General features: G+C 44.3%; 1 protein-coding gene across 1 annotated transcript in view; it reads left to right on the forward strand.

Annotated features, from left to right (window-relative positions):
- KCNK13 (potassium two pore domain channel subfamily K member 13) overlaps positions 1 to 9,359 on the forward strand; it is a 71,954-nt gene extending 62,595 nt beyond the window's left edge. Inside the window, exon 2 of the mRNA XM_063118484.1 lies at positions 8,009 to 9,359. Coding sequence (XP_062974554.1) covers positions 8,009 to 8,898 — 890 coding nt within the window. The 3' untranslated portion in view covers positions 8,899 to 9,359. The remainder of the gene's footprint in view (positions 1 to 8,008) is intronic.
- Positions 9,360 to 12,184: the final 2,825 nt, after the last annotated feature.

Here is a 12,184-nt window from a genome sequence, read left to right on the forward strand (position 1 = left end):
ATTCAAATATTAGCATTCTCATCAACTTACAAGCAACCGTCATGTTCTAATCTAGGAGAAACCAACCTAACTGAAGCCTTGTACAGCTACGATAAATAATGTTACCATCATCATCCCTTGTTCTGTAAAGCAAGTATCCACATTTCTGCAAACTATCAATGGCTATTTTCACATGTTACTCCCGTGTCCCAGATCTCAGTCCCGTATCCTCACTGTCAACTTAACAGTCTTCCGGATTTTAAGAAAGCTATAAAGATTGATCTCTTCCGGCAGGCCTACCCAGTTGAATTTTAAGATGCCGTTTAATAATATGTGCTGCTTTTAATAATGTATTAGTTTTAAATGTTTTAATTATATTATTTTATGGCATTTGCATTTATGTTGTACCCCGCCTCGATCCGGAGGGAGAGGCAGGTAAGGAAAGGAAAGAAACCTTGTGCAAGCCCTTGAGTCATTGCTGACTCCTAGAGGGACGCCTGCTTTCGCTGACGTTTTCTTGGCAGACTTTGTAGCGGGGTGGTTTGCCATTGCCTTCCCCAATCGCGTTACCTTTCCCCCAACTAGCTGGGTACTCATTTTACTGATCTTGGGAGGATGGAAGGCTGAGTCAACCTGAGCCGGCTGCCTGAGAACCAGCTTCCGCTGGGATCGAACTCAGGCCGTGGGAGAGTTTTGGCTGCAGTAAATGCCGCTTACCACTCTGCGCCACACGAGGTTCTAGAGGCGGGTAACAAATAAATATATTATTACCATGTTTCTTCAATTGTAAGATGCAAACTAATTTCAGTACCACCAACAGAAAAAAAACACCCTAAGAAACACCCGCAATTCTAAGATGCACCCCATTTTTAGAGATATTTATATGGGGGGAAAAGTGTCTTAGGATCAAAGAAATAGGGTATTATTGTTGTTGTTGTTGTTGTTGTTGTTGTTATTATTATTATTATTATTAAAGAGTAGGCCATTTTTAAGGATAAAAAGGATTGGATTTCTGAAACACCACAGGCACCAGTCACTAAAGCAGCTACCCTGTTATGTGCTCCCAAGGAGGAGGAGGAAGAGGAGCCCAGAGCACAGTGGGGCATCGATCTCCTTCCTGAGGAAGGAGATCTTCTTCTCCCCATCTTGGACTTGGACAGCTCATCTCCAGAACCACATGGAGCCCAGGAGAATCCTTCTCCACCTTGTCAATCCTAGAGGTCGCAGGAGGCCTTTCAGCCCCACTTAGAGACCACACACCTACATAATTAATAAAGTTTCTGTAATCCCCAAGCTGCTCACACGCCTCTCAGCTGCGACTTTATGGAATACTCTCCCCAAAGAAGTTTGCTTTGAGCTTTATCACACCAGCGTTATACTGTTCAATCACTGTGAATTGCATGCAAAGGACTCAGAAGTTTTCCACCTTATAATCTGCTTTGATTTATTTTATTTATTTATTTATTACATTTTTATACTGCCCAATAGCCAAAGCTCTCTGGGCGGTTCACAAAAATTAAAAACCATGAAGAGCATAAAAACAACCAACAAATTTAAAACACACATACGAAATACAATATAAACAGCACAACCAGAATAAAACCACACAGCAAAAATCAATATAGGTTAAAATATGAGATTAAAACAACAAAGTTTAAATTTAAGTTAAATTAGGTGTTAAAATACTGAGAAAATAAAAAGTTCTTCAGCTGGCGACGGAAAGAAAACAATGTAGGTGCCAAGCGAACCTCTCTGGGGAGCTCGTTCCACAACCAGGGTGCCACAGCAGAGAAAGCCCTCCTCCTAGTAGCCACCTGACTCATTTTCTTTGGCTTATGCTCACAGAGAAGGACCGTGATTGTGAAGTACTCCCATGCTTCCTGCTTTAATTGTGCAATAAAGCAAAAAGATTTGCCGTATTTAGCCCCTACATTTTGAGCGTATCTTCCGAGCCACCGCTGGGGCGCAGGAGCAGAATTTTAAAGAAATGCTTACATCTGTGTAAGCTTTAAAGATAAAGACACCAAAATTGGCACAGTAATAGATATTAGGGAGAGCTTTAAGCATACCAAATTTGAATTGAATTGGGTCATCCTTTGATTTTTAATGATTTTTTACATTTCCCCCCTTAAACTCACTTCCTGGTATGCAAAGGATCGCTGTCTCCCGGTAGCAAAAACAACAACAACAACCTCGAAAGCTTAGCGCTACGGGGATAATCCGAGGGAAGCAGGTACGCGAGATGAAGCTATAAGTGTCTACTTCAGTGCCCATTCAGCACCAGGCAAAGACCTTTTTGTCTTCCCCATGCCTTTTAAATCAGCTTTTAGCCCTGTTTTAGCTGATTTTTATTCTCTGCTCATTTCTAATCTTACCCAGTGTTGTTTAGCTGCATTTGTACTCCTGTATTTTTAATTTGTTATGTTAATTTGTGAGCCACCCAGATAACTTTTTGTTATGAGGCACCCTATAAATAATGTAAGTAAGTAAGTAAGGGTGCAATCCTATGCAGGTTTAGACTGGCTGGGGCATGCTGGCAGTTGTAGGCCTTTTCTCTATCTAAATGTACATAGGATTGCGCTTTAATAAACAGACTACCCATTGGCTCCAGACCACTGTTGGAGCAGCTCCATATAAACAGAGACAACGTATTCCAAATACAATTTTTTAAACAATGAACTAACGACAATCCAGGTTCATATTAAAAGCTTGCTATATGCTGCCAAATGCTTGAAAGAAGAGGGCAGTTTTAAACTAGCGCTGGAGGGATAATAATTTGTGAAGGGAAACGTTTTAAAATAACCACACTTTGGATAAATCAGAGACATGTCGTATTATCTATTATCATATCAGAGAATTTCTTGACTTTCTTTCTATGTGCAAAACACACACACACACACACACACACACACACACACACACACACACACTACAGAGCCTTTGAAGAACTAAATATTAAAATCAAATGTGGGAAGAAATTAGGGTTTGCTGTTGGTTGCTTGATGATGTCCGGCTTTCCCCCTCCCTGCTATTAGCGATCAAGAAGAAAAAAAAGGCTTGGTTTACAGTCAAGTCTTAGGACAGATGTACACCAAGCAGGATATTGCACTATGAAAGTAGTATGAAAGCAGTATATAAGAGGCAGGAGCCACACTAGTGCTTTATAGCAGTATTGAAGTGCATTGACAACGGTTGGGGCCCATTTACACATACTGTAATACCACTTCATACTGCTTTCATACCACTTTCAAAGTATTATATCCTGCTTGGTGTAGTTCTGGCCTTAATTCCTCTACCTCGGTATAAAAGCTATTGTTTTTCAGGCGCAGGACAGGAAAAGTAAATAATTTAGCATTGTAGCTTTCACTGTTTCCGCTGGACCAAGGTGGGCAGAAGGTAGATTGGGATCTACTGGTAGATCTCCAGGTGGTTTGCAATAGAGCAGCAAGGATTTCTGAGGGCCTTGTTAGACCTACCTTTAAATCCCGGCGTGTGGAGTGGCCAGCCTGTGCTAGACATAGCATGGGCTGTCGCTCCTGTCCACGTGTGACACGCGACGGGGTAAAGGAAAGCCCTAGCGTGTCGGCCATTTTTTTTTACCTTAAAGGGGCCATGTGTGCAGGAGCACACCAATGACAAGGTAGGCCATATTTTTTTTTTAAAAAAAAAAGGGTTCCCTGCTCCCCCCTGCCCCCGATTCCCCCCCCCAATCTCCCCCCGCCCACCAGGCTGCAATGTCCGATCCCTCCCCCATTGTCCCTGGGCCCCGATTCCCCCCCAATGTCCCCTGGCTCCGCTCTTCCCCCCATCTCTCCTGCCGGCTCCGCTGTTCCCCCCCCGGCCCCCATCTCTCCCCCCCGCGATCTCCCGCCCCCCACGATTTCCCCACCCCCAGCCCGGTGGGCACAGCGCTCCTGTTGAGTGCTGTGCCCAGTGCACGGCTTCTCCCAGCTACTTGCGAGTAAGTCGCATAGCCGGGGAAAGCCCGGGGCTGCGGAAATACCGGGCCACAACTGATGCTAATTATCCCAGGCCAAGGGAGGGTTTAGCCCGGGCTGACCCCAGGATCCCCTGTGCATCATCTGGACGCACAAGGGTGAGCCCGGGTATCAGCCCAGGCTAAACCCTCGTCTAGCAACAGCCTGACTCTCAATTGTTTGACAATAGCAGCAGCAAAATGGCGCACCCTAAATTATACTGCTGACACGCAAAAAGCTAGGAAGTGGGTAATAAAGAGTGCAGTTTTGTGTGGAAGGACTGCAACCTCCATTGAGTTACAGTATTCAAAACAAATCTGCATTGCGACAACACTTGGAATACTATGTGCTGTTTTGATCACCGCATTTAAAAAAGGATACTGTAGAGTTGAGAAAAGTTCAACTAAAATGATCACAGGGCTGGAGCAACTCCCCTACAAGGAAAGGTTACTATTTCTCATGGGTGGTTTAACTCTCATGGATGGTTTCACTGATTTCCCTGCACCTTACAGAGGGTTGGACTAGATGATCCTTGAGGTACCTTCCAATTCCACTATTCTATGATTCTGGGGCTGCTTAGCTTAAAGAAAAGGTGAGTGATGGGAGACATGATGGAGGTGTACAGAATTATGGATGGTGAGGAGAAAGTGGATCCGGAGACATTTGCTCCCGCTCTCATAATACCCCGGATCATCCCGTGAAGCTGAATGGTGGGAGAATCAGTTTGCTAAGGCAGGAGAAAAAAGGTTCAGCCTGAGACAGGGAGGAAAAAAGAAAAGGAACAGCTACATTAAAATCAATGCTGTGATGCATACGAACATACAGAATTTCAACTATGGGCCTGCCCTGACTGCATTTACACCACACATATGATTTTCTCGCTTCAATTTTCCTCGGGGAAATCCAATTTTTGAGAAGAATCCAGACTAGCACAGTGCTGATTGGCCAGCTCTTGTGTCACTGTATGAAGCTACTCTTTCTGTTGTCAGAACCAAACTCAGCATGTAAAAAAGGGTGAACCCTTAAAAATAATACAGCATTGAACAAACCTGTAATCAGATGCAAAGATCTTTGCTAGGACTTTGAATATTAAAAAGAAAAGAACAAAGCTGACAGCCCACCTGAAGAATGAGGTGTGGGGTGACCAGGAGAAGGCAATTAGCATTCAATCCAGAGCTGTATGTGTATAAGGACAGGAATGAAGCCAGAAGAAAGTAGGGCTCATCTCTTAACAATTGCAACTGCTCCTGTTTCAAGTACAGCTTCATCAATTGGGGTACATTTCAGCTATCTTTGCAGGCTGGGTAATAAGTTCATGAAATTCACTAAGGCCGAGTGCTCAAAACCACCATGTTTAATTCCCCATAATGCCCTCAATTGTATCACATTTGACCCTTGGAATGCTTTGTTAGTTGGGGACGGGTTTTTTTTACAAAAACGGCAAGGAAGTTTAGCACACCACTCCAATTAAGGGCAGGAGATGAAAACGCGGACTAGCGCAAATGAAACCATTTTCTGTGAAAAGGAGCACAGATTAGCACAAAAGGTTCTGCGAATGAGAAAAAGAAGGCTACCTTCACCTCATCACACTTGAGCCTTTGCCAAGCTGATGGGGCTGTGTTTCCGGCCTTTTAATTTCCTTTCTTTCCATTGCGTTGCGCTGACAGACAATGCAGTTAGAAAGGCAGAGATGCTTTGTTCAGTGGAGGCAATGTCTTGTTTGTTTGTTCCATCACACATCCTTTGCTTAATTGAGCAGTTATCTAGGCAGTTGTCAAGCGTCTCCATGCCCTCTTGAAAATATGGCAGGCCTTTACAAAAAGCACGTGGATGGATGGATGCATGCGTGCACATGTGATGCTTAGCTTGGGGGTCTTTTTCAAAATAGCCCAGTTGGGAAAATGTGATTAAATAAATAAATAAGGGCAGGGAGCCTGGTGGGCACCAAGAGAACTGTCTGCGAGCAGATTGATTCCCATGGCACCATGATGGAGACCTCAGAATTACACCTACAGCTTTTGGCATGGGAAGACTTTGAGGGTGGTTTATTGTTATTGAAGAACTGCAGTTCGGATTCTCATTGACCCCAAGAGATGGAAAACTCCAGGGTGACCTCCATACAGGGACTTTTTCCTTATAATGGGACAGTGCTGGAGATATAGGGTGCATCCAAATGGAAGACTCCTGACACTAACAATGCAAAGGCATTGTGCAGCTATTTCGTTTTTCACTCCATAACTGGTAAGAAAAATGGTGGGGAAATACGGAGGGACAAATGGAAGACAATGAGATCCAGACCACCTGTAAAGTTCTGTGACTGAAGCAGGGCGCCTGCACAATAAAAACTTTGTATAGAAACTCCTAGGGCTTTGCTAGACGTACCTGTTAATCCGGGTGTGTGGAGGGGCCAGCCCGCGCTGCAGCTAGTGCGGGCTGTCTCTCCTAGCTAGACGTCAGATGCAATGAGGTAAAGGAAGCCCCGTTGCATCCAACATTTTTTAAAAAATTGTTTTAAAGGGATAGGAATGAAGGAGCGCTCAGGTAAGTGGGGTTTTTTTTAAAAAAAAAGTTTCCCCGCTCTCCCCCTGCCCCCAATCTCACTCCCCCCCCCGGCCGCGATCTCCATCCCCCCGGCTGTGATCTCCCCACCCTGGCTTCGCTCTTCCCCCCCATCTCTCCCACTGTCTCTGCTCTTCCCCCCTGCCCCCAATCTCCCTCCCCCCTTGGCCCCAATCTCCCCCCTGCAATTCCCCCCCCCGGCCTGATGGACACAGTGCTCCTGTGGAGCACTGTGCCCAGTGCACAGCTTCTCCCAGCTACTCGTGAGTAAGCTGCGTAGCCTGGAAAAGCTGCGGAATGGACTAGACCTTCCATGGCCCTGGGCTCAGCCCGGGGCTGCGGAAATACCGGGCCAAAAGTGGTGCTGTTTATAACCGGGCCAAGGGAGGGTTGACCCCGGGAGCCCCTGTGCATCATCTGGATGTACAGTGGTGAGCCCAGGTATCAGCCTGGGCTAAACCCTCATCTAGCAAAGGCCTTAGTTTTATAGTATCTGTTGTTCTATAGGTATAGGAGCAGAGCATATTGGAAGCAAGACTACTCCTAAAGTAGGCAATACAAATCCAACTGAAAACTCTCAGCTCTCTGATTCTCTGTCTCTTGACCTGATTCAAAGCTGAAGGCTGAGACATTCCAAGGGGCTAGGCAGGGATTTCCATCGTTTAAGGAACATTACAACCCTTTTGTAAAGCCTATAATCACCCACCAGTTGTCTGGTGATAGATGCATTCACAGAACCTGAGACATTCACAAACTCAAGACACCCAATACATATAACATCATGCTGCCTGCAGCACTTGTGCATTTGATGTCTTTGGCAGGGCCTTTTCCCCCTAAGACCATAAGAGGAGCCATGCTAGATCAGACCAAAGGTCTATCTAGTCCAGCATTCTGTCCACACAGTGGCCAACCAGAGGCCTACAGGAGGCTCACAAGCAGGACATGAGTGCAGTAGTACCCTCCCACTCATGTTCCCTGGCAACTGGCATACTGCGTCCGATACTGGAGGTAATATATAGCCATCATGAGTAGCAGCCATTGATAGCTTACCCTCCATTATTCTTTTTATTTATTTATGTCTCCTCAGTCTCTTTTCCTCTCTCCAGTGTTCAAATCTTCCTCTCTTAATATCTGAATAGGCTCAATAAAACAGCGTTGCCTTACAACCAAAGTGGATTTTTATTCTTGACAATCCTCATCTCTGAATTTGGCAGGTCCTGGTTTAAATCTTACCTCAGCCATGAACGCACTCGCTCTCAGGCTCAGCTCGCCCAGCAACATGGTAACTGCTTAGGGCTTTTATTATATTTAGATATATATCTCACAAATAAATTAAAAAAAACTGAGATCCCATATACAAAGATTAAAACAAGCAAACAAAATAAAAGTACTTTTCAGTTTTCCTTTCTGACTTTCCTCTTATTCCTCTGTGCCATGTCCTGGAACACCTTAGAAGTCTTGTTTATGTGACATTGTCCTGTTTTGTCTTACAGGGTTTGGCATGACCACACCGGCTACCATCACCGGAAAACTTTTCCTGATATTTTATGGCCTTATAGGCTGTGCAGGGACCATCTTGTTCTTCAACTTGTTCCTGGAGCGCTTGATCACGATCATAGCCTACGTCATGAAGTCTTGCCATGAGAGACAACTAAGGCGAAACGGGGCTCTCCCCCAAGACATCCAGCAAGCCGCTGGGAACGCTGAAGTGGACAGCTTAGCAGGATGGAAGCCATCCGTGTATTACGTTATGCTTATCTTGTGCCTGGCATCACTCACCATATCCTGTTGTGCCTCTGCTATGTACACACCAATGGAAGGGTGGAGTTACTTTGAGTCTCTTTATTTTTGCTTTGTGGCCTTCAGCACTATTGGTTTTGGTGATCTGGTGAGTAGCCAGAATGCCCAGTATGAGAGTGAGGGCCTTTACCGATTTGGCAATTTTATCTTCATACTCATGGGGGTTTGTTGCATCTATTCCTTGTTTAACGTGATCTCTATTGTCATCAAACAGTCAATCAACTGGATATTAAAGAAACTAGAATGCACATGCCATAGATGCCAAAGGAAACTCTTCAGGTCACGGAGGAATGTTGTGGTGCCGGGGAGTACACGGAACCAACGCAACATTTCAATTGAGTCCGATGGTATCATCGAGAGCGACACAGATGGACGCAGAATGTCTGGCGAGATGATCTCCATGAAAGACCTCTTAGCCTCTAACAAAGTGTCGCTGGCCATCATGCAGAAACAGTTGTCCGACAGTGCCAATGGCTTTCCAAGACAGATGAGCACTGCTCCTAGACAAAATGGATTCGCCGGTGGCGTAGGAGCTTTGGGGATTATGAATAACAGGCTGGCAGAGACAAGTACTGATAGGTAAACACCCACACTGGAAATGCATCAGGGAGTGTGGGATGAGTAAGGATCAAAAGATATCACAGAGACCAAACTAACTTAAGCAGGACACCTTGTAGAAGTGTTTCGCCTCTATTGTTGCTGGCAGTTAATATCTGTTGCATTTTGCACTATAACACCCATCTGCTCTTGCCCTGAAGGGCCTGCCAAAGAAGATTCCAATGGTATCGCGTCGTCCAGCCGCACTTACAAGCTTCTGCAATATGTATTTCAGTTCAGAGTTAGGAGCAGGGAAATGAATGGAGACGAACCATGGCTTTGCGACACTGGCAGCTCAATTCTGTAAGCCCCTGTGCTGACAAATCAGCTCAAATCAACATAAAGGGCACAAGTGCTGGCAGGATGGAGAACTTGTCTCCTTGTGCCAGTACTGGGACATGACCCTTCCCACGGCACTGACACAGCTGCTGCCATTGGCTGCTTACTCATTTCTTTATCCTTTGTCTTATAGGCTGCTTATCAGCCCAAGAGCCCTGGAATGCTAGCATAACAGTTGCGGGGGGGGGGGGCAGATTTGCCGAGAGGCAGCCCAGTTGCCAAGTGCAGGTTTTCACATAAAATACTACAGTGCAAACCACTATTTGCTCTGTGTCCGTCAGTAGCGTATTCACAGGAGCAAGTTGCCAACCTCTCTCTGGAATTAATTTTGCCTTCCATTTTTTGGTTTTTTAATGTCCTATTTTCTCATTAAAAGCAAAAATGAATCCATTACAATATTTTCTCACGCATCCCATGCTCAAAGGTGCAAGCAATCATTCACTCTTAATTTATGCCACTGGGAAACAACTGCTTGTTTTCCAGATCAACATCTAAAAATTATATATTTCCTAATGAAAGGTAAAAGCTAAACACAGTAATCCCAAACCAGGGAGCCTGCGTGCCAGAAAATGCAGCATACTAAGAAAAGCTCTGTGTGTCAGAAGGTGGAGGAGGCAATCACACAGACAGGTAATTATCACATCAGTGTTAGTACCAAATAACCATTTGCCTTTGAGCTTTTCTTCATGAGGCTATTAATTGGCAGTTAATCTGTTGTATCTACTTTCGTTTTTGTCAAAGAATTGACATTCGAGCACTATCCAAAGAGAATTTTGTTTCCTGTTTTTCTGCTACATAACCTCTAGGTGGCAGGGTGGTAGAGCGAAATAGCACAAATGCACAAGTGCAAAAAGCAGTTTCTTCTTCACAATTAAATGACATTGTCTAAAAAAACCGTAAACAACAGTGAGTAGGGAATGACAAGTGCACAATAAATGGCTCATGTAGTAAAGGCTTTTCAGTTCAAAAGTGAGCAACCATTTACTACTGGGTCCACAGGTGGGTAGCCCACCTGAGTAGCATGCTTCTGCATGGGGAAAGTCTTGTGCAATTGGAGGTGAGAACAGTGGAGCTCTCTCTCCCCCCTATCGGCCCAGATTGTTTGTCTTTCTGCATGCATCAGAATTCTGCACTGTGTTGCATGTGTGGAAGACATAACCACTAGATCTACATGCAGTGGGAACCTGTGTAGGTTTGTGTGCATAAAACCACTGTTCTGCACATGGTAGGATCAGGACAAGGCATGCATCTTTGCTTGTAAAGCAAAGTTCTGTTGTCAGGCACACCAGTATAAAATTAAGCTGTGTCCTTTACAGTCATCAGGCAACCCAGTTTTCATAATGCACAATGCCTACAAATGATCCATAATGGAAATCAGTTCTATATTTATTATTGCTATCTTCAAAAAGACCTGAGGAAAGGCTCCTATCAAAACACTAATCCAAAAATCTGCAAAAGGAGTGGTAAATTTGGGGGGAAACCATGAATGTGATAAAGTACAAATTCATACCCCAAAATGCATAAACTTGCTGTTTACAGCTAACCCAAATTATAATATGCTACAAGGACAGAACAGGAGAAAGTAACATAGGGATGTTATTATCTAGGCATTTTCTTTATAACTTTTAAGACAAAGGGTTTTGCTAAACAGAAGACTTTCAAGTTGAAGAGAAAGAGCCACTGGAGATCATTGGGGATCACAATTGAGGCCTGTTTTATTAAGTATTTTCATTAACAGCCACAGGATGGAAGTGGGCGTGTATTGTTGGAACTTTGTTAGGAGTCTAACTTAGAAAGCACTGTAACTTCTGAAATGATTGTTAAATTACACAGGACTGATTGGATCACCTAGTAAGCTGAAGTGATATAAATGGAAAGAAATTCAGCATTGCAAAATGTAAGGTCATGCATTTGGAAGCAAACAATAAAAGATGTTTGTTATCTGCTGTGGAGTCATTCACTGAAAGCAACCTATGGAGAAAGAGAGCTCAAGGTATTGGGTGATCACACGATGATGATAAACCACCAACATGTTGCTGCTGCAACAAGAGCTCATATAATGCTTAGCAGTATTAGGCAAGATATTTCTAGAAGCAATTTCAGTAGTTTTGCATAAGGCCCTGGTGAGGCTACTTTTTGCATACGATGTCCAGTTTTGGTCACCCAAAACTAATGCAAACAGTCTGCCCATGATGATGGAAAGACGAGCAACGGGAATAATAACTGGAATGGAAATCTTATGAATAAAGAGTGTGAATTATTTAGCTTAGGAAGAAGGAAAAGGGGTGGTTTGATGGCACAGTAGTGCTAGTGGCTGTAACATCATAGAGGGTGTTAGATGCGGTTCAGGTCTTGTGCATCCTGCTTTCTGTATGCAAAAGGGGAAGAGTAAAATGATCAAAAGTGGGTGTGGTATGCCCCTTTGGACAGAATCAGTGCTCTTTAAGGAGGATACTGATACAACAACTAAAGGCTACAACACAGACACGAACACACTGAGGTTGGAAATCAGGAGTTTTAGCAACTAGAAATATAAAATGCAGTGATTATCACACCTGACCAGATTGTGGGATTGAAAAGCCTCACTTGATTTAACGAAGTGGTGGTGGTGGGGATACATTAATGAACAATTCCTTGCGATTTCCTGTTCTGGTGCCTCTGTTGAGGCTCACTGAGTTCAGGAAGGACTCTTACTTCCCATATATGAGCTTGGGGCTTTACCCTTCTTCCCATGAAGGAAGGGAAGCTGTGCAAGGAACTGCCACAACAGCAACAGGAAATATATTGGGTTGTGTGGGATTATGTCCCCCCAAATATCCCTTTTGCTCATGCTCAGGGATCCACTAGCCACGTTTGGGGTTAGAAATAAATATTGGCCTGGATCAAATTGGTGATTCTGGGTTTCCCCCAGGGCTGGTCCAAGTCATTTTGCT

Source organism: Elgaria multicarinata, chromosome 2, assembly GCF_023053635.1.
Source record: "Elgaria multicarinata webbii isolate HBS135686 ecotype San Diego chromosome 2, rElgMul1.1.pri, whole genome shotgun sequence".
In the NCBI taxonomy this organism is placed as follows: Eukaryota; Metazoa; Chordata; class Lepidosauria; order Squamata; family Anguidae; genus Elgaria; species Elgaria multicarinata.